This window comes from Primulina tabacum, chromosome 3 (assembly GCF_025594145.1).
Source record: "Primulina tabacum isolate GXHZ01 chromosome 3, ASM2559414v2, whole genome shotgun sequence".
NCBI lineage: Eukaryota > Viridiplantae > Streptophyta > Magnoliopsida > Lamiales > Gesneriaceae > Primulina > Primulina tabacum.
In genome coordinates this window covers 19,882,379-19,903,765 of record NC_134552.1, presented here as the reverse complement: position 1 = coordinate 19,903,765, position 21,387 = coordinate 19,882,379, and the positions used below count along the sequence as shown (strand labels likewise).

At 40.2% G+C, this 21,387-nt stretch overlaps 1 protein-coding gene and 1 non-coding gene across 2 annotated transcripts in view; one reads left to right on the top strand and one right to left on the bottom strand.

Moving 5' to 3' along the window:
* Window positions 1-436: 436 nt before the first annotated feature.
* The window catches only part of LOC142538562 (uncharacterized), a gene marked incomplete at its 5' end in the record, with an annotated part of 58,358 nt that continues 37,407 nt past the window's right edge, over window positions 437-21,387 (top strand). The window contains 2 exons of the mRNA XM_075643873.1: window positions 437-734; window positions 798-834. Of these exons, the coding sequence (XP_075499988.1) occupies window positions 437-734; window positions 798-834 (335 nt within the window). The remainder of the gene's footprint in view (window positions 735-797; window positions 835-21,387) is intronic.
* Window positions 14,700-14,805, bottom strand: LOC142541192 (small nucleolar RNA R71). The gene has a single exon (XR_012819259.1). It is a non-coding gene; the product is annotated as a small nucleolar RNA R71 (small nucleolar RNA).

Sequence of the window (21,387 nt, the reverse complement as noted above, 5' to 3'; positions counted from 1 at the left end):
TAAATAATGCTTAAGACATGAATTAGCGTACGAGTCCCTACAATATTACTTGAAATTAAATAATAATATTAGTTTTTATTTTGTCTGATCTTTTAATTTATATTTTCATGGACATTGACGAATTTAAATATAGATGTTTGAATATCTGTTAAACTTATACAGGGAAAAAAAGAGAGAAATAATGAATAAAGAACATTAAAATTATCATTTTAAATTAATAAAAGATAAAAGAGTGGTGTATTTAACAAAAAATTGGAGTTCAAAAAACATTTGTCGTCCTAATGTATGGTTTAACACCGTATATTTGAACTCATGCATTTATCCATGGAGTTGTCGGCCTCGTGTTAACGAATTTGAAATCCAACAAACTTTATAATATCAAAACAAACTAGAGATTTGATTTGTCGCACGAGTTTGAACCGTAATATGATGTTAAATCCAAGCTTCTTACTGTCGAGTTATTTGGAAGCTGCAGGATATAGATGATTCAACGCTAAGAAGATTCCTTCGTGCACGCGATCTAGGCGTGGAGAAAGCCTGCGTGATGTTTTTGAAATACCTTAAATGGAAGCAAACATTTGTTCCCAACGGCTTCGTTTCAGCGTCAGAAGTCAGAAATGAAATAGCACAAAACAAGATGTTCATGCAAGGAACAGACAAGAAAGGCCAACCCATTGCAGTAGTTTTTGGTGGAAGGCATTTTATGTCCAAAGGAGGAACAGATGAATTCAAACGTAATTTTTGTTCTTTAATACTTCTTTTTGTTGCTCACAAATTAATTTGCATGATTTTTTCAGGGTTTCTGGTGTTCAGTCTCGAGAGATTGTGCTCAAGGTACGTACATACCTTCTTGTATTGTTCTAGATGGTGCCATCCGCAATCAGTTTTAGTCCACTATTTTTGTTTTATTTTTATTTTTGGCAAAAATTATAATTTTTTTCTCTAAAATCAGCACTATATCTGCACCATTGTCCAAACCTTTTTTTTCCCCATTTCTTTTGTTATTTGCGTAGTTTACTAACAACCCATAAACCGCAGAATCCATCATGCTAAATCAATAAGAATTTGACTGAAAACTTAAGCGGCAGCATACTCGAATCCTTAATTTTGAATTCTTTAGAACGTGTCTCGATCTTCCAGATCTACGCGCTATTTCCTTGAGAGAAGCCTTTAATTTTCTAATTTGAACTATTTTCTTAATGAAGAAGAGAATAGAGAACGTGATGTCACGTGATATGGGGACCATGATTCATATATATATAATGTCTACCATTATCTTCTGATATTTCTGTTTTACCTCGTCATAAAATAGAAATTACACTTATATATCTACACATTAAAGGCCGACAACCTATTAGATACATTAAAGCCCAATAGCCCGAAACCTTAGTTGTTCACATTATTTTGAGATTAACTTAATAAACAACCCACAACGCTTAATTATTCACATATACGCCCATATAAATAAAATTGATTCAACATTCTCATACTTGGGCTATATGTGTAACCTTATAATTATATTTGTGAAAGTAATCTTATGAGCTCAAAAATGTTGTCATTCTGAAATATATCTACAACCAATCTGGTCTATCAATCACATCAACATAGGATCAAAGTAGTTTTCGCTACACTCAAGGTAACTAGACCTATCAATGTTCATATATGCCAACACAAATGAATGATATGGATCATGAAGTTGATGTGTAGCATGGAAATTTCATGCAATGTGATCATAACATGCCTATTTCCAACTGGTCCTCCCTTAACCTTATTGAGATCAAAATTTAAACTATTATCAGAGTATGACTTAACTTGAAATTTATTTATGCAAAAAATAAATTTACATAATTATAACTGAAAACGTTTTCAACTGAAAATCATTTAAAATAACAAACTCCCTTTAAAACTAAATTTTCTCAATTGACATAACATTCATGCGAGCAGTATGCTCATGAAACTGTTTGGGAGGTAGTCCCTTAGTAAGCGGATCTGCAACCATGGAGTTTGTACCGGTATGCTCAATAAACAACTTTCCACTCTGAATTCTTTCTTTAACAACCTGGAAATTGATGTCGATATGTTTTGAATCCATCGAGCTCTTGTTGTTATTGGAATATATAACTGTTGATTTATTGTCACAATATATTCTTAGTTGCCTTTCAATGCCATCAACAATGCGCAGTCATACGACAAAATTTTTCAGCCATATCCATGATTGGATGCCTCATAACACGCTACAAACTCAGTTGTCATGGTGGAAGAGGCTATAAGAGATTTTTTAGCACTCTTCCAAGAAATGGCATCTCTAGCAAGGAGAGAGATGTAGCCCGACATATATTTTATATTATCTTTGCATCCAACAAAATCAAAGTCAGTATACCAATGATCTCAAGCTGATCCAACCTCCGATATATGAGTATGTAATCTTTTATTCTCAGTAGGTACTGTAAAACCCTTTTGACTGATATCCAATGTTCCACTCCTGGATTACTTAAATATCGTTCCAACATTCCTGTCATGTATGCAATATCTAAACGTGTACAAACTTGAGCATATATCATACTCTCCACTGCAGATATATAGGGAATCTTCTGCATTTATTTTTCCTCAAAATCATTCTCGGGGGCATTGTTTGAGACTAAATTTGTCTCCCTCAGCTACAGGAGTATCTGTTGGTTTACAGTCTTGCATCCCATATCGCTTGAGAACTTTCTCGATATAGCATTTATGAGATAATCCAAGAATACCTCGAGAATGATCTCGATACATTTGAATACCCGGTACAAAAGATTCGTAACAAAGATCTTTCATCTCAAATTTCTTAGCTAGAAATCTATTGGTGTCATGCAACAACTCTATATTGTTGCTAGCGAGTAGAATGTTGATAGACGTGGTTTTTACATGTTTTATTGAATTAGTTTGTGTGTGTAGTGTCCAAATTCAGTACACGTATAACCCATGCATTTATTTAATTATTAAAGCATTTATTTAATTTTAAAACGAGTCCTAGTAGTGCATGAATTATTTAAATGCATTATTTTAAATTAATTATGTTTATGCGATGCACGTTAAAATGTTTTTCGAGTTTCATGTTTCAGGCGATTATTCGAGGCGGGATCGAGGAAAAGACCGGGGACGATTCTTGGCAATTTGAAATGCGGTGTTTTATTTTAAAATCTAGGAAGGGGCATTTTAAATAATTTATTTAGTTATTTAAGAGTTTAAAACTTTTAAAATTAGCATTTTTGTGTGCATTATTTTAATTGAGGGCTTTTAGTAAAGTTTAAAGAGTGTTAGTATTTTAAATAGTTTTATTTATTATTTAACTAAGCAATTTTTCCCTAAATTACTAATCACACACACACACTTTTACACATACCTAGAACCGATCAAAACACACACGCACTTATTTCATTCAGTTTTTATTACTTTGGAGAGGAGAATTACTAGGGTTTTTACTCCTAGAAGCAGCCGCCCCATCCCTCTATATTTCCTAGCGAGTTTTCGTTGGTTTTCTTCAAGAATTTTAGCGCCACGTTCGTCCCGAATCGACCTTCACTCCGTCTCCGCTTCGGTATCGTCGTTACGGTATTTTAAATATCAAAAGGCACGTATAATCTGTTATTTCTGCATCGATCTCGTCATATTATGTGTTGTGTTATTATTTATGCTTAAAAATACATGTGTGATGTGTAGAAGTTTGAGCCTTGACGTTTGAATAAATTTTGAAACGATTTTTTTGATCTAAAATCAAGTTTTTACTGTTCTTTTAAATACTACGACTTTTTGCTCGTGATTCTGAGAAAACTTTCAACGTGAAAATTGTAGAACTCTTCGATACCTTTGATTTGACAGTAAATTCGAAATATTTGGATAAAAATTGAGTTAGTTATGGTGTTTTTCGTGGGGCTACTCAAACTGCATTTTTCAGAAAATATGTATTGATGTGTTCTTGAGATTTTATTGTTGCAGGATTCGTTGGTGATCAACGGGTGATCGTTGCTGCGTCTAGGTATGATTAGTATGATGTTGGGTTGTTATTTGACATGTCGTTCGGTGTTGTTAGACACTCGAATACAATAGAAGTCGTAGGAACCGATTTGGTGTCAATTGCCACGTTTTTGAATTGTATGTGTCGTAGGGTGAACGTCGTTGCTTTGGGTGCTTGTATGCAATTGGTTCGATGTTTTGGCATGTTAGGATGTGTTTTGAGGTGTCGGTTCTTGGTCCGTACAAACGAGTCTAGAATGTTAAGCATGACACGTACATGATTTTCGTGAGTTCGCGTCCAACGAGAATACACGGACCCGAACACGAACCCTGGCACGGGGTCCGTGTCTTTGTCTATTCTTGATCGTCATTTTTGCGCACGGACACGGACCTCCCCACGGACCAGAGTACGAGGTCCGTGCCTTTGTATTCTTTTCGGTGTCAATTTGCGCACATACACGAACCCTTACACGGACCTAGGCACGGGGTCCGTGCCTTCCTCCTTCTGCACGACACATTTTAGCGCACGAAAACGGACCCCTACCTGGACCTAGGCACGGGGTCGTGTCCTTCATATTTTTGGAAAAATTTTATATAGCATGTTCGGGGTTTGATGTCATGGTTTAGTACGATGATTTACAAGGTCGGGTCATGGAATTTTATAATGTCCTAAGGAGTTGAATGAACTCGTAAGTAAGCATGATTATCTTCGTCTAAGTTATGCAAGTTAAGCATGTAAATTCATGATTAGTATGTGCAGCAACGGCCCCAATCGAAGTCCAACGAATCCCTCAATGCCAAGTAAGTATGTTGACGTGCAAAAGAAAATATTTCAAGTCTTTTTGAGGTATGCTAAATGTCTTGTGACCAAATTATGAATGGGTTTGGAAGTCGGTGAACATGGCCGATGACTTCTCCACCCCGTTAAATTATGAACGGGTTTAGATCGTGATTGGAAAGAGTTAAATTATGAACGTGGACTAATCATCCCGTTAAATTATGAACGGGGATCTCATGTATGTGGCAGTGGATACGTCCCTGTCATCCCAGTACTCTGGTTTAGTCTGATCAGGCGAATTATGTTATGAGTCACTTGCTTTGAAACATCCTCTACGCAAAATGATGAAGTTATGTATGTTCAAGTATGCAAGCACGTTTAAGAAAAGTATATGTTGATGGCACGTCTAAGTATGTATGTATGTATGTTCAGTTTTATTATGCAAGTTCAAGTTTTCAGTATGTATGTTCTATTTTAAAGTTACATGTGATTTTATTATGTACTACTCGTTACTTCCAGTTTATACGTGTTGAGTCTTTAGACTCACTAGACTTGATCGATGCAGGTGAGGATGTTTATGAGGAGACCAAAGGTGGGGACCGAGGAGCAGGCTTGGTCTGAGCGGGAGGCTAAATCCGAGGACCGCCATGTTTTAAGCTTTATGAAAATATTGAACACTTTTGTCAAACTTTAACTTTCAAATCTGTTGTTGCGACAACTTGTGAGACGTACAGTTTATTTATTTTAGTAAATTTTGAATGTTCACGTTTATTTAAGAAAAATTTTAATTCTTCCGCAATATTTTGAGTAGTAAAAGTACGGTACGTTACAGTTGGTATCAGAGCGGTGTTCTTGTAAAGGGTTACACCTACTGCCAGTCGCAAGAAGCTCACGAAGTCACACCTCAAGTCTGTAAGTTTCAAAGTTTTAAATTTATGTTATGTAGTAAGCATGTAGTTCTGATTTCAGCATGTGCATGTTTTTAAGTTCAATTACGTGCATCTTATGTTGTCTATATCATGTTCATGCATGTTGGGTTTACGTGTTGAGTAAATGTGGGAAAAGTATACCTCCTAGACGTAGGATTGTGCGTGAAGCAGGAGATGAGAATAGGGAAGCCCAGGATGGGGAAAGGGCCACTCCTCCTCGTCCACCGCCAGATATGCAGGATTAGAAGCTTGTAGGGATGACTCAGTTCGTCGCATAGTTTGCGGGGAATCAAGCTACAGTGGATGCAGGGGCGAGGCCCAGACCGGAAGCAGTTTACGAGAGGTTTAGGAGGATGGATCCTAAGGAGTTCTCGGGGACTACTGACCCGATGATAGCAGAAGGATGGATTAAGTTCATCGAGGTAATCTTTGCGTTTATGGATTTGCAGGATGCAGACAGAGTTAGATGTGCAACCTTTTTGTTGACAGAGGACGCCAGGCTATGGGGGGAGAGCGCGTCCATGTCGGTGAATCTGCAGACTCTGTCATGGGATGACTTTAAGGAGGTCTTTTACTCCAATTACTTCAATGAGGAAGTACGATCCAGACTGACTAGGGAGTTTATGACGTTGCGTTAGGGGGATAGCAGCGTTGCGGAGTTTGAGAGGGGGTGTCACTTTGTACCCCTGATTGCGAATGATGCGCGGGAGAAGTTGAGGCATTTTTTGTAGGTTACGTCCGATCATGCGTCGTGATGTGAGGGTTGCTGGTCCGACGACTTATGCAGTTGCCGTGTCGAGAATTTGGGCGACAGAGCAGGACTAGAGGGACATTGAGGTCGATAGGCAGGGCAAGAGGCCCTATCAGGCACCTCGTCTTGAGGAATCTTCGTAAGTCATTAAGAAACTTAGGATTAAGTGGATATGAGTACTGGAATTAGGTTATCTAAGACTACTTTGGTTGTGTAAGCTTTAATTTCAAGTTTATGAAATAGGTGATTATACGGGGATATTTGATGAAATAAAAACAAAAGGGAATTAGTTGTATTCAACATAGGTTAGCAATGGTCGAATATTAAGATTTTTATCGAGTAAGAAATTTAAAATCTTTATATGAGGATTCTAGAATTCTGTGGGTTATAAGCGAAGTTGATTTATTAGAATTAGTCCATCATTAACATGGGGAAACTTATTAAGCTTTATACGTTAGAATGAATTAAGTACAGAGGATACGTCAAAATGTGACATTCGTTCCAATGAGGAGGGTTTAAGTTTCTTAGGCCTCAACTATAATGTAGTTGGAAAGGAAATAGTTTAAGCATGTGTTTGATGCTAGGAAGGTTATATTATCTAAGCAGAATATCGATAATGTATATTTTGGGGTTTTATGGATTAAGGTTACTCGAAATTTAAGATTTGCAACAATCTTTATTTGGGATGTGCTTATAAATGGCTAAGTTACGTAAGTTTGGTGTCGTAAGGTAATGATTCGATTCAAGGATCGTAGGTTAATGTTATTACTAGGTTAAGATAAGGTTTAATTTTTGAGTGTAGAACCAAGGATAGAAGTTGATCAGTAACTTTTGGTGCTAAGATTTCTTAGGTTGAACTGCATAAATGCTAAGGTAATAGATCGATGAACATTACGAGTATAGTATAAGGAAAGTGTGATAAGATAAGTTTGAACCTCCATTTCTAATATTGGGAATTGTGAGAAAAGTCAGAATTCCAGGTCATAGTAAAGTAAAACTAAGACAACCTTCAGGACTTGATATGAACATTACGAGTTTTTAACGACTAATGCTCCAGCAATTTTCATGGACCTCATGAATCGAGTATTTCAGCCTTACCTTGATCAATTCGTCATAATATTTATTGACGACATTATCATTTACTCGAAGAGTCAGGAGGAGCATAGCCAGCATTTGAAGACAGTTTTGCAGACCTTGCAAAGTAGCAAGTTATTTGCGAAGTTCAGTAAGTGTGAATTCTGGTTGGAAAAGGTAGCGTTTTTGGGTCACATATTGTCTAGCAGTGGAATTGAGGTGGATTCAGCAAAGGTAGCAGCCGTTAAGGAATGGGTTGAACCGAGGAATGCTTCTGAGATCCGCAGTTTTCTGGACTTAGCCGGTTACTACCGTAACTTCATTCAGGGGTTTTCTTCGACAGCAGTGCCACTCACTTCACTGACCAAGAAGAATGCTAAGTTTTTGTGGAGTGACGAGTGTCAGAAGAGCTTCGATACTTTGAAGTAAGCTCTTGTTTCAGCACCAGTGTTAGCCACGCCAACAGGGCAAGGTGATTTTGTGCTATACACCGATGCATCTAAGCTCAGTTTAGGCGCAGTCTTGATGCAGCAGGGTCGGGTGATAGCTTATGCTTCCTGACAGTTAAAGGTGCATGAGAAGAATTATCCGACGCATGACTTAGAATTAGCCGCCGTCGTCTTTGCATTGAAGATTTGGAGACACTACTTGTACAGCGAGAAGTGTCAGATATTCACGGATCACAAGAGTCTCAAGTATTTCTTCACACAGAAAGAACTGAATATGAGACAGAGACGGTGGTTAGAGTTGGTGAAGGACTACGACTGCGAGATTAGCTATCATCCGGGAAAGGCTAATGTTGTCGGAGACGCCTTGAGTAGGAAAGTGGCAGTTGTAGCACAGTTGTCAGCACAGAAACCTCTTCAGTCTGAGATTAAGAGGTTTGATTTAGAAGTTTACCGCAAGGGCAGAGCTCCGAGGCTGTCTAATCTGACAGTCCAATCTTCTCTGCTAGACCGTATTCGTGCAGGTCAGTCTTCAGATGAGCAATTACAGAAATAGAGACTGAAGGATGAAGCTAAGGGCAGCGTTCTCTACACAGTGTCAGATGGTATTGGGAGATACAGAGGCAGAATGTGGGTGCCTAGCGTCAATTCGATCAGAGAGAATATTCTGACAGAGGCACACGCATCTCCGTATTCCATTCATCCAGGAGGTACCAAGATGTACAAGGACCTACAGATTCTGTATTGGTGGCCAGGGACGAAGAGAGACATCCGCAGATTTGTGTCTGAATGCCTCACTTGTCAGCAGGTGAAGGCAGAGCATCAGAGGCCAGCAGGATTGGTTAAGCCACTCCCCATCCCAGAGTGGAAATGGGAGAATGTTACCATGGACTTTGTGGTTGGTTTACCAAGGTCAGTCAGGGGATCCAATTCTATTTGGGTTATAGTGGATCGACTCACGAAGTCGGCACACTTCTTGCCAGTGAAGACGACTTTCTCCGTGACGCAGTATGCGGAGCTCTATATCAAGGAGATAGTCCGATTGCATGGAGTCCTAGTTTCTATTGTGTTCGACAGGGACCCAAGGTTTACATCGTCCTTTTTGGAAGAGTTTACATGCAGCCATTGGGACGAAATTGCTTTTCAGTACAGCTTTTCACCCGCAGACAGATGGCCAGTCTGAGCGAGTGATCCAGATTTTGGAGGATTTATTGCGGGCCTGTATGATCGATTTCCAAGGCACTTGGGAATCGAAGATACCTCTAGTGGAGTTTACATACAACATCGGTTTCCAATCATCGATAGGTATGGCTCCCTACGAAGCGTTGTATGGAAAGAAGTGCAGATCACTAGTTCATTGGGATGAAGTTGGTGAAAGAGCAGAACTTGGCCCGGAGATAGTTCAGCAGACTGCAGATGTGGTGGTCAAGATTCGAGACAGAATGAAGACCGCCCAGAGTCGCCAAAAGAGCTATGCCGATAAAAGGAGAAGGGATCTCGAGTTTGCCGTAGGTGATCACATTTTTATAAAGATAGCGCCCATGAAGGGTGTTATGAGATTTGGAAAAAGAGGCAAGCTGAGTCTGAGATTTATTGGACCTTTCGAGATTCTTGATAGAGTTGGGACACTAGCTTATCGTGTTGCCCTTCTGCCGAATCTGACAGGGGTACACAATGTGTTTCACGTCCCGATGTAAAGGAAGTATCTAGCTAATCCTTCACATGTTCTGAGTTATGAGCCGTTGCAGTTGGCTCCAGACCTGTCATATGAGGAAAGAACCGTCCTTGTCCTAGACAGACAGGAGCGGAGACTTCGGAACAAGGTGACCAAGCTGGTCAAAGTCAAGTGGCTGAACCGAACGGTGGAGGAAGCCACTTGGGAGTCAGAATCAGACATGATGAACCGCTACCCGGAGTTGTTCGGTAAGATTTAGTTTCGAGGACGAAATTTATATAAGTGGGGGAGGAACTGTAGTGCCCAAATTCAGTACAAGTATAACCCATGCATTTATTTAATTATTAAAGCATTTATTTAATTTTAAAAAGAGTCCTAGTAGTGCATGAATTATTTAAATGCATTATTTTAAATTAATTATGTTTATGCGACGCACGTTAAAATGTTTTTCGAGTTTCATGTTTCAGGAGATTATTCGAGGCGGGATCGAGGAAAAGACCGGGGACGATTCTTGGCAATTTGAAATGCGGTATTTTATTTTAAAAGCTAGGAAGGGGCATTTTAAATAATTTATTTAGTTTAGCATTTTAAAGTCTTATTTATGTGTTTAGTTATTTAAGAGTTTAAAACTTTTAAAATTATCAATTTTGTGTGCATTATTTTAATTGAGGGATTTTAGTAAAGTTTAAAGAGTGTTAGTATTTTAAATAGTTTTATTTATTATTTAATTAAGCAATTTTTCCCTAAATTACTAATCACACACACACATACTTTTACACACACCTAGAACCGATCAAAACACACACACTTATTTCATTCAGTTTTTATTACTTTTGAGAGGAGAATTACTAGGGTTCTTACTCCTAGAAGCAGCCGTCCCATCCCTCTATATTTCCTAGCGAGTTTTCGTTGGTTTTCTTCAAGAATTTTAGCGCCACGTTCGTCCCGGATCGACCCTCACTCCGTCTCGGCTTCGGTATCGTCGTTACGGTATTTTAAATATCAAAAGGCACGTATAATCTGTTATTTCTGCATCGATCTCGTCATATTATGCGTTGTGTTATTATTTATGCTTAAAAATACATGTGTGATGTGTAGAAGTTTGAGCCTTGACGTTTGAATAAATTTTGAAACGATTTTTTTGATCTAAAATCAAGTTTTTACTGTCCTTTTAAATACTGCGACTTTTCGGTTGTGATTATGAGAAAACTTTCAACGTGAAAATTGTAGAAATCTTTGATACCTTTGATTTGACAGTAAATTCGAAATATTTGGATAAAAATTGAGTGAGTTATGGTGTTTTTTGTGGGGTTGCTCAAACTGCATTTTTCAGAAAATATGTATTGATGTATTCTTGAGATTTTATTGTTGCAGGCTTCGTTGGGGATCGACGGGTGATCGTTGCTGCGTCTAGGTATGATTAGTATGATGTTGGGTTGTTATTTGACATGTCGTTCGGTGTTGTTAGGCATTCGAATACATTAGAAGTCGTAGGAACCGATTTGGTGTCAATTGCCACGTTTTTGAATTGTATGTGTCGTAGGGTGAACGTCGTTGCTTTGGGTGCTTGTATGTAATTGGTTCGATGTTTTGGCATGTTAGGATGTGTCTCGAGGTGTCGGTTCTTGGTCCGTACAAACGAGTCCAGAATGTTAAGCTTGACACGTACAGGATTTTCGTGAGTTCGCGTCTAACGAGAATACACGGACCCGAACACGAACCCTGGCACGGGGTCCGTGTCTTTGTCTATTCTTGTTCGTCATTTTTGCGCACGGACACAGACCTCCACACGGACCAGAGCACGGCGTCCGTGCCTTTGTATTCTTTTCGGTGTCAATTTGCGCAAAGACACGAACCCTTACACGGACCTAGACACGGGGTCCGTGCCTTCCTCCTTCTGCACGACACATTTTAGCGCACGAACACGGACCCCTACCCGGACCTAGGCACGGGGTCCGTGTCCTTCATATTTTGGGAAAAATTTTATATAGCATGTTCGGGGTTTGATGTCTTGGTTTAGTACGATGATTTACAAGGTCGGGTCATGGGAATTTTAGAACGTCCTAAGGAATTGAATGAACTCGTAAGTAAGCATGATTACCTACGTCTAAGTTATGCAAGTTAAGCATGTAAATTCATGATTAGTATGTGCAGCAACGGCCCCAATCGAAGTCCAACGAATCCCTCAACGCCAAGTAAGTATGTTGACGTACAAAAGAAAATATTTCAAGTCTTTTTGAGGTATGCTAAATGTCTTGTGACTAAATTATGAATGGGTTTGGAAGTCGGTGAACGTGGCCGAGGACCTCTCCACCCCGTTAAATTATGAACGGGTTTAGATCGTGATTGGAAAGCGTTAAATTATGAACGTGGACCAATCAGCTCGTTAAATTATGAACGGGGATCTCATGTATGTGGCAGTGGATACATCCCTGTCATTCCAGTACTGTTGTTTAGTCTGATCAGGCGAATTATGTTATGGGTCACTTGCTTTGAAACATCCTCTACGCAAAATGATGAAGTTATGTATGTTCAAGTATGTTCATGTATGCAAGCACGTTTAAGAAAAGTTTATGTTGATGGCACGTCTAAGTATGTATGTACGTATGTTCAGTTTTATTATGCAAGTTCAAGTTTTCAGTATGTATGTCCTATTTTAAAGTTGCATGTGATTTTATTATGTACTACTCGTTACTTCCAGTTTATACGTGTTGAGTCTTTAGACTCACTAGACTTGATCGATGCAGGTGAGGATGTTTATGAGGAGACCGAAGGTGGGGACCGAGGAGCAGGCTTGGACTGAGCGGGAGGCTAAACCCGAGGACTGCCATGTTTTAAGCTTTGTGAAAATATTGAACACTTTTGTCAAACTTTAAATTTCAATCTGTTGTTGCGACAACTTGTGAGGAGTACAGTTTATTTATTTTAGCAAATTTTGAATGTTCACGTTTGTTTAAGAAAAATTTTAATTCTTCCGCAAATTTTGAGTATTAAAAGTACAGTATGTTACAGTGTGTGTTTGCATTGTGCATGCGTACATTTCATTTACATTTTGTTCATTTTAGAGTAAACATTTGCATTTGATCATGTCTCACTTGTGTGTGACAAATTTGCAGGAAAAATGACCGGGAAAACAGAATCTGGAAGCAAAGTGCGCAAGCCAAGAAGAAAATGGCGGAAAGGCTGGCGCCCGAGCGGTAGAAAATTACCGCCCGGGCGCGAGAGGTGAATAGCTAAGATGATGTCTAGAAAGTATGCCGCTCGGGCGGTAATTTTCTACCGCCCGGGCGCGAGATTTATCTTCCGAAGAGCAAAATTACAGAAGATGTGGCGCTTGAGCGGTAATTTTATACCGCCCGAGCGCCACCTATTTTTGGAAAAATATATTTTCCGATTCCTTACCTTAATCTTGGGATGTGGATTATATGGGAAGGATCTTGGGACGTTTTTGGGGGATTCAGACATATTGGAGGGCGGCCACAAGCTTTGGAGAGCACCTTTCCGCTTGGAGTCGAAGATTCGAAGATTTCCGGGCGTCGTTGCTTGCATTTTCGTCATGCATAGTATTTCTAATCTAGTTTTTATCATTCAAACATTGTTTTGTTTAGTTTAAATATGAATTCGAGTAGCTAACCTACATATTTGTTGGGATTTAAGGGGATCCTACCCCGAACTTTGATTTAAATTAATTCACATATCCATTTCTGATTTATTCTTGATTATACTGTTGTTTTATCATGTTGTTAAAGCGTAGCTAACTATAATAACAATTTTATATTGCGAGTGAGTTCGAGAGAATAACTTGTGACAGGAACGAGTAGTATAATCCGTGGATCTACAATTTACATAGATATATGAAATTGGATATGCGCCGATAGTTATAGTCCTAAGGGTCGAAAACTAGGGGATTTCATAGATCGACATGCAATTCGCTCTTGATAAATAATTAAAGACATTTAATTACTTCATTGAGTAGAATTAGTTTGGCATAGCTCGAGAGAGTGTGTTCAATTGAATAGGAAATCCTGTCGGAAGCATACAGTCATTATCGAACGAATTAATAAATTAAGAGGGGTAGGTGAACCGAAATTCCCAACAAATCCATTTTTCATTGAATTTCAAATCAACCATTTTTAATATCATATTTCATTATTTAATTATTGAATCTTTTTAATTTGCATGTTTATTCGAGCATAGTAGTATTAAACCAATCAAACAAATTTTTGTTGCTAAAGATTTGATAACTGAAAATAATAATTGTCAAATACAGCCTTCAGTGGAACGATACTCGTACTCACGTACATTATACTATTACTTGACATCGTGCACTTGCGATTAATTTTTGAGCATACAAAATCATATTTTTACTAAAGATTCCACAGTGCAAGTTTTACTCGATCAAGTTTTTGGCACCGTTGCCGGGGACTGTTAATTCGCAATTTTATTTTTATTTATTTTCTTTAGAATTGCTTCATTTTATTAAATTAGCACTTCATATTCTGTTACAGATATCTCGTCCAGTGCATACCAAAGTCACTTGACGTGGAGCTTGAGCAGTTTGACCCTGAAATTGAAAGAACTTTCCGCAGGAGAAGACAGCAGCAGAGACTGAAAGAACTAATGGAGAGGCACGAGAACGATCATGAGGAGGAACACCATGATGCTAGACATGTTGAGATGCCACGCCGCATACCGATGCTGGAGTATGCCCAACCTTCTTTGGATGGAGCACGCCCCAGCATTGTGAGGCCTATTGTGCGGGCAAACCACTTCAAAATAAAACCAGCTATAATTCAGATGATTCGGAACACAGTCCAGTTTGGAGGATTTGCAGTAGATGACCCAAACACGCATATCGCAGATTTTCTTGAAATTTGCGACACTTTTAAATTTAATGGAGTTTCTGATGATGCTGTTAGGTTGCGTTTATTTCCTTTCTCCCTACGTGATAAAGCTAAAGCATGGTTGAATTGTTTGCCTGTAGGTTCGATCACCACATGGGAGGACATGGCGAAAGCGTTTCTAATTAAATACTTTCCTCCATCTAAGACCATGAAGCTGCGGGCAGACATCACCACATTTTCTCAATTCGAGCAGGAGTCTTTATATGAGGCATGGGAGCGCTTCAAAGATTTATTAAGAAGATGTCCTCATCACGAACTTCCACTTGGGTTAGTCGTTCAAACCTTTTACTATGGCTTGCTTACTCCTAATCGTACTATGATAGATGCTGCTGCTTGTGGGAACCTGTTGAGAAAAACTGCTGAGGAAGGATACGAGTTACTGGAGGAGTTGGCTGCTGGCAGCTATCATCCTCAATCTGAAAGGAAAAACCAGCGAAGGAATGCAGGAGTTCACCAGGTAACTGACCTTTCTACTATTACTGCACAACTTGATGTCTTGAACAGGAAACTGGACGGGTTGAATATGGGTGGCGCGGCTATGCATCTTCAAGAGATATTTTGTGAAAAATGCGGAGGAGAACATTATGTTAAGGACTGTCAAGATGAAAATCCCTTTTATGTGCCAGAAGGGGCACCTGTGAATCAAGTGGGTGTCCAAAACTGTCCAAGGAATGATCCGTATTCGAACACATATAACCCTGGATGGAGGCAACATCCCAACTTCTCACGGGGTGGTCAAAACAGTCAGAATCAACCACAAGGAGGACAACCATATGGGAAACAACAAATGTATAGATCTGATCCTCCTAGAGAAGAGAAATCCAATTTGGAGCAGATGATGTCTAAGTTCATCTCATCTACCGAAACTAGCCTCCAAAACCAGGATGCATCGATAAAGGGGCTAGAGAATCAAATTGGACAGTTAGCGAAGCTGATAGCAAGTAGAGAACCAAGCACCTTGCCAAGTAACACCGAAACCAATCCAAAACAGCAAGTGAAGGCCATTGAGTGGAAGAGTGGAAAAATTTTAGAGTCAAGAGAAAAATAAAAAAATCAAGTGCCGGATGAACGGACTGAGACATCTAAAGGTAAGTCTTCTAACTCTACACCAGCACCCACTGCACAATCTAAAATTGTTATACCTCCCCCTTTTCCTGCAGCACTGAAAAAAGCAAAACTTGATGCACAATTCGGTAAGTTTCTTGAGGTATTTAAAAAATTGCATATCAATATTCCTTTTGCCGATGCTTTGATGCAAATGCCTAGTTATGCTAAATTTTTGAAAGACATATTAGCTAATAAGAGGAAGTTGGAGGATCACATGACGGTGAACTTAACTGAGAATTGCTCTGCTTTGGTGCAAAACAAAATCCCACCGAAACTAAAAGACCCAGGGAGTTTTTATATTCCTTGCATGATTGTTGATGTTGTTTTTCATAGAGCTTTGTGTGATCTTGGAGCAAGTATTAATCTTATGACTTTATCTGTATTCAGGAAACTCGGATTAGGAGAGCCTAAGCCAACCAGGATGTCCTTACAGCTAGCTGACAGATCTGTCAAGTATCCACGAGGAGTAATTGAGGGTGTGCTAGTGAAAGTGGACAAATTTATTTTTCCGACAGATTTCGTGGTGCTCGACATGGAGGAAGATATGGAAATGCCTTTGATTTTGGGGAGACCATTCCTTGCAACTGGCAAAGCCCTTATTGATGTTCAAGAAGGGAAGTTGAGATTGAAAGTGGGGGAGGAAGAGATTACGTTTGATGTTTTTACTGCAATTAAGCACACACTGGAGTCTGATAGTTGTTATAGAATTGATGCTTTTGATGCTCTTGTGTCCAACTATGTGCAGGGGGCTATTGGAGATCCTTTGGAAGCTATTCTCATTATTGAACTGAGAGATGATAAATTGGACGAAGAGAGAGCCGAAATAGTGGCATACCTCAATGCCAACCAGCCATGGAAGAGGCCAATAAGGATGAGATTAGAGGACTTCGGAGATCGATGAGACTTGATCCCTCACAAGTCAAGCCTGGAAGAGCCACCGACGCTTTAGCTCAAACCATTGCCTCCACACCTAAAGTACGTACACCTAAGTGAGAATAACACTTTACCTGTCATTATTTCTTCTGCTTTGACAGATGTGATGGAGAACAAACTGTTGGAAGTTTTGAAAGCGCACAAGAGTGCTTTTGCGTGGAAGGTGGCAGACATCAAAGGGAACAACCCATCAGTTTGCATGCACAAGATCTTGATGGAAGACGAGTACTTACCTCTTGTGCAACCTCAGAGAAGATTAAATCCAAAGATGCAAGAGCAGAAACTATCAAACTCCTTGATGCAGGTATTATCTATCCTATATCTGATAGTGCATGGGTAAGTCCTGTTCAGTGTGTGCCGAAAAAAGTTGGGATCACTGTGATTACAAATGAAAAAAAATGAATTAATACCCACTAGGATAATTACGGGATGGCTTGTGTGCATTGATTATAGGAAATTAAATGATAACACCCGTAAAGATCACTTTCCACTGCCCTTCATCGATCAAATGCTTGAGAGATTAGCGGGTCATGAGTTTTATTGTTTTTTGGATGGATATTCAGGGTATAACCAAATTATGATTGCGCCTGAGGACCAAGAGAAAACCACTTTCACTTGTCCTTATGGCACTTTTGCTTTTAGACGGATGCCCTTTGGTTTGTGTAATGCCCCTGCTACATTTCAGCGCTGCATGACTGCTATATTTCATGATATGATTGAAACGTTTCTTGAAATCTTTATGGATGACATCTCGATTTTTGGCTCGTCTTTTGATAAATGTTTGCAGAATTTGAAAGTGGTGTTGATGAGATGCGAGGAGACAAATTTGGTCCTGAATTGGGAAAAGTGTCATTTTATGGTACAAGAAGGCATAGTGTTGGGGCACAAGATATCACCGCATGGGATAGAGCTGGATAAGGCAAAAGTGGAAGTTATCAAGAACTTACCACCTCCGACATCCGTAAAGGGAGTTAGAAGTTTTCTAGGCTAAGCTGGTTTTTATCGGCATTTTATCAAAGATTTTTCTAAAATTGAAAAACCTTTATCTTCTCTACTTATGAAAGATGTGCCTTTTGATTTCAATTCTGATTGTTTACAGGCGTACGAGGATTTGAAGGAGCGCTTGGTAACGGCTCCTGTCTTGGTGGCACCAGATTGGGATCTGCCCTTCGAGATCATGTGCGATGCCAGTGATACTGCGGTGGGGGCTGTGCTTGGCCAGCGTCAAAACAAGTTATTTCATACAATTTACTACGCAAGTAAGACCCTTGACGAGGCTGAATTGAATTATGCAACAACTGAAAAGGAATTACTTGCAGTAGTATTTGCGCTTGACAAATTTCAATCGTACCTTGTTTTGTCCAAAGTAATTGTTTACACAGATCACTCGGCATTGAAATATTTACTTGCTAAAAAATATGCAAAGCCACGCTTACTTCGGTGGATTTTATTGTTGCAAGAATTTGACTTAGAAATAAAAGATAAGAAAGGTGTCGACAATGTGGTAGCGGATAACTTGTCTAGGTTGGAGCTGATTAGTGATGATTGTGTAGATCAAGCTATAAATGATTGGTTTCCTGATGAGCAGTTGTTTGAGGTGATACACTGTCCTTGGTATGCAAATTTCGCTAACTTTCTTGTCACAGGCACACCTCCGCCAAATCTATCGTTTCACCAACGAAAGAAATTTTTTTTCGGACGTGAAGTATTATTTTTGGGAGGAACCGTTTTTTTTAAGATTTGTGCAGATGCCATGATAAGAAGGTGTGTTGCAGAGGAAGAGTTTGGTCAAATTCTCCACCATTGTCATGACCGTGAGGTAGGTGGTCATTTCGGACCAACAAGGACGGCATCTAAAGTACTTGAATGTGGCTTTTATTGGCCAACCCTCTTTAAAGATGCTCGTTCTTATGTGCTAGCCTGTGATAAATGCCAACGGACAGGTAACATCTCTCACCGTCATGAAATGCCTTTGAATAATATTATTGAGTGTGAGATTTTTGATGTGTGGGGAATAGAATTCATGGGACCGTTTCCCAGCTCTTTCACAAAAAAATATATTTTGGTGGCGGTCGACTATGTGTCTAAGTGGGTAGAGGCAGAAGCATATGCCACTAATGATGCACAAGTGGTACTAAAATTTTTAAAGAAAAATATTTTTAACAGGTTTGGGACACCACGAGCAATCATTAGTGATGGTGGCACCCATTTTTGCAACAAACTCTTTGAAAAACTTTTGAGCAAATATGGTGTCACACATAAGATATCTACTCCCTATCACCCCCAAACGAGTGGTCAAGTAGAAGTGTCTAACCAAGAGATCAAGCGGATTTTAGAGAAAGTGGTAGGTGTAAGTCGAAAGGACTGGTCTATGAGGTTAGATGATGCTCTTTGGGCATATAGGACTGCTTTTAAAACACCTATAGGAACTACACCATATAGGTTGTTGTTTGTTAAAGCTTTTCATTTACCTGTAGAGTTAGAGCATCGAGCATACTGGGCCACAAAAGCACTAAACTTTAACTTTACCGATGCAGGTGAACTGACGTCTGTTGCAAGTGGATCAGTTGGAAGAATTCCGAAATATGGCATATGATCTCGCACTGTCTTACAAGGAAAAGGCAAAGAGGTCTCATGATAGACGGATCATCGAAAGAGAATTCAAAGAAGGCTTTACAACTCCCGGTTGCGACTGTTTCCCGGAAAATTGAAGTCGCGATGGTCTGGTCCATTCGTGATTTCCAAAGTTTACCCATCGGGGGCTGTAGAATTGCAAGACGGCAAGGATGGGACATTTACGGTCAATGCACAGCGGCTAAAGCACTACATGAGTGGCATAATTGAGCCACAACTTGGAATCACCCGGTTCCAAGACAATCCGAACTGATACTGACCGACAGTCAAGCTCTCGACCATAAATTGAGAACTACCTCTCTCCCCTTTATCTTGCATTTAAATTCGATGTTTTGTTTATGTTAGTTATGTTTTATTTATTTTTATTGTTACTGTTTTGTCTTCATTTAAAAAAAAGATGATTTTCCAGAGAGCTCGACGCTCGAGCGGTAATTTTCTACCGCTCGAGCGCGACCGCTTATTTCGAAAATTTCCAGAGAGCTCGGCGCTCGGGCGGTAATATTTTACCGCTCGAGCGCGAACACTCATTTTGCAAAATAAAAGTCCAGAGAACCTGGCGCTCGAGCGGTAATTTTCTACCGCTCTAGCGCGCCTGCAAATAAAAACGCGAAATCCCCTTTCCCCTTTCTCACTCTGAAATTTCTCAAATCCCTCACAACCCTCTCGCCCCCCCTTTTCGATTTTATTGTGCAGGCACTTCAATCTCAACTCAATTCTCCGGCAACGAGGCACAATCTTCATTAGGAAGCAAGAACACCTCTCTCCGGTCATCTTCTCCATTCAAGGCACCATCTCCATCAACACCCCCATGGCTCCCAAGAAACAACGAGGTAATCTCGGTTCCTCCTCTTAATCTTCGTCCTTTGATAGACATCGTTTTGTGAGTGAGGCGGCTAGGGCTAGATACGATCATGCTAAGATTCACAGAAACCCTATAGCCGAGAGGGGATTCCGTCGAAAATTTGAGGACAGAAACTTAGGGCCTCTTGTGGATTTGAGACGGCGTAGACGGGAACAATTTGGAAATCAACCCAAGGCGGCAGTAGTTTCAGTTGTTCGAGAATTCTATGCGAATGCGGCGGAAGGGACAGATGGTAGGGTCTTTGTTAGGGGTTGACTAGTCTCGTGTGACTCTGTTACGATCAACGCACTATTAGAAATAGAGGAAGTGGATGACTCTCAATTCGAGGCCTTGGTCGCCGACCCTGATTATGATATGATCCTCGCAGAGCTGTGCCATCCAGGCGCAATGTGGAAACCGTTGGGCGGATCGCCAAGCTACTTTGACGAGAAGTATTTGAAAGCGGGGATTGCCCTTTGGTATCTATTTGTAGCCCGAAGGATGATGCCGGTCCCGCATAAGAGCGAGGTGCAAAAAGAGCGGGCGGTTCTCCTGTATGCTTTGACTGCTGGTTACAACATAAATGTGGGCAAACTTATACATTCTCAGATCATGTTGAGTGCTCACAATAGTCATGTCGATCTCTTCTTCCCCACCATCATCTCTGAATTGTGTGCGAGGCCGGGAGTTGTATTCTGTGATGATGAGGAGTGGTTGCAGCCGATAAAGGTTATTTGTGTAGATGACTTAGAGCGGAAGAGGGCAAAGCGACACGTAGACTTCCCCACTCAAGAGGAAGAGGCAGGTGGATCCAGCACCGTCATCCCTCGTCGCCCACAACCCTGCAGGCGCACTCAGAACGACAAAATGGACAAGAGTATTGCCTTCATGGCTCACCAGGAGCAGGTCAACACCAACGTCGCGACACATCTTGCTCATCTCGACTCCATGATGCGCACTATGCTCCTCCACGGGGGCGTAGATCCAGGGACCATACCACCACTTCCGCCGTTCATTCCCCCCTACCAGTTTCAGTATGACTATCTTCCGCAAGGGGATGCCGCTGGAGTGCCACCACCGGAGCACGATGAGGAGGAGCCTTGATCAGGGGAGTTCACTGTTTCACCTTCTTTACATTTTTATTGTCTATTGCATTATGTTTTTTTCTAATTGTTGCTTCATTCGTGCATTTATTTTTGCATTTGTTTTTGTGTCTCCATTCGTGTTTGCATTTTTGGGTTTCGGTCTTTTGTGCAATGGGGACATTGCACCCACCTAGTATGAGGGGGTTGGTCGTTTAGTTTGTGTCATGCGTGTGACTCAGT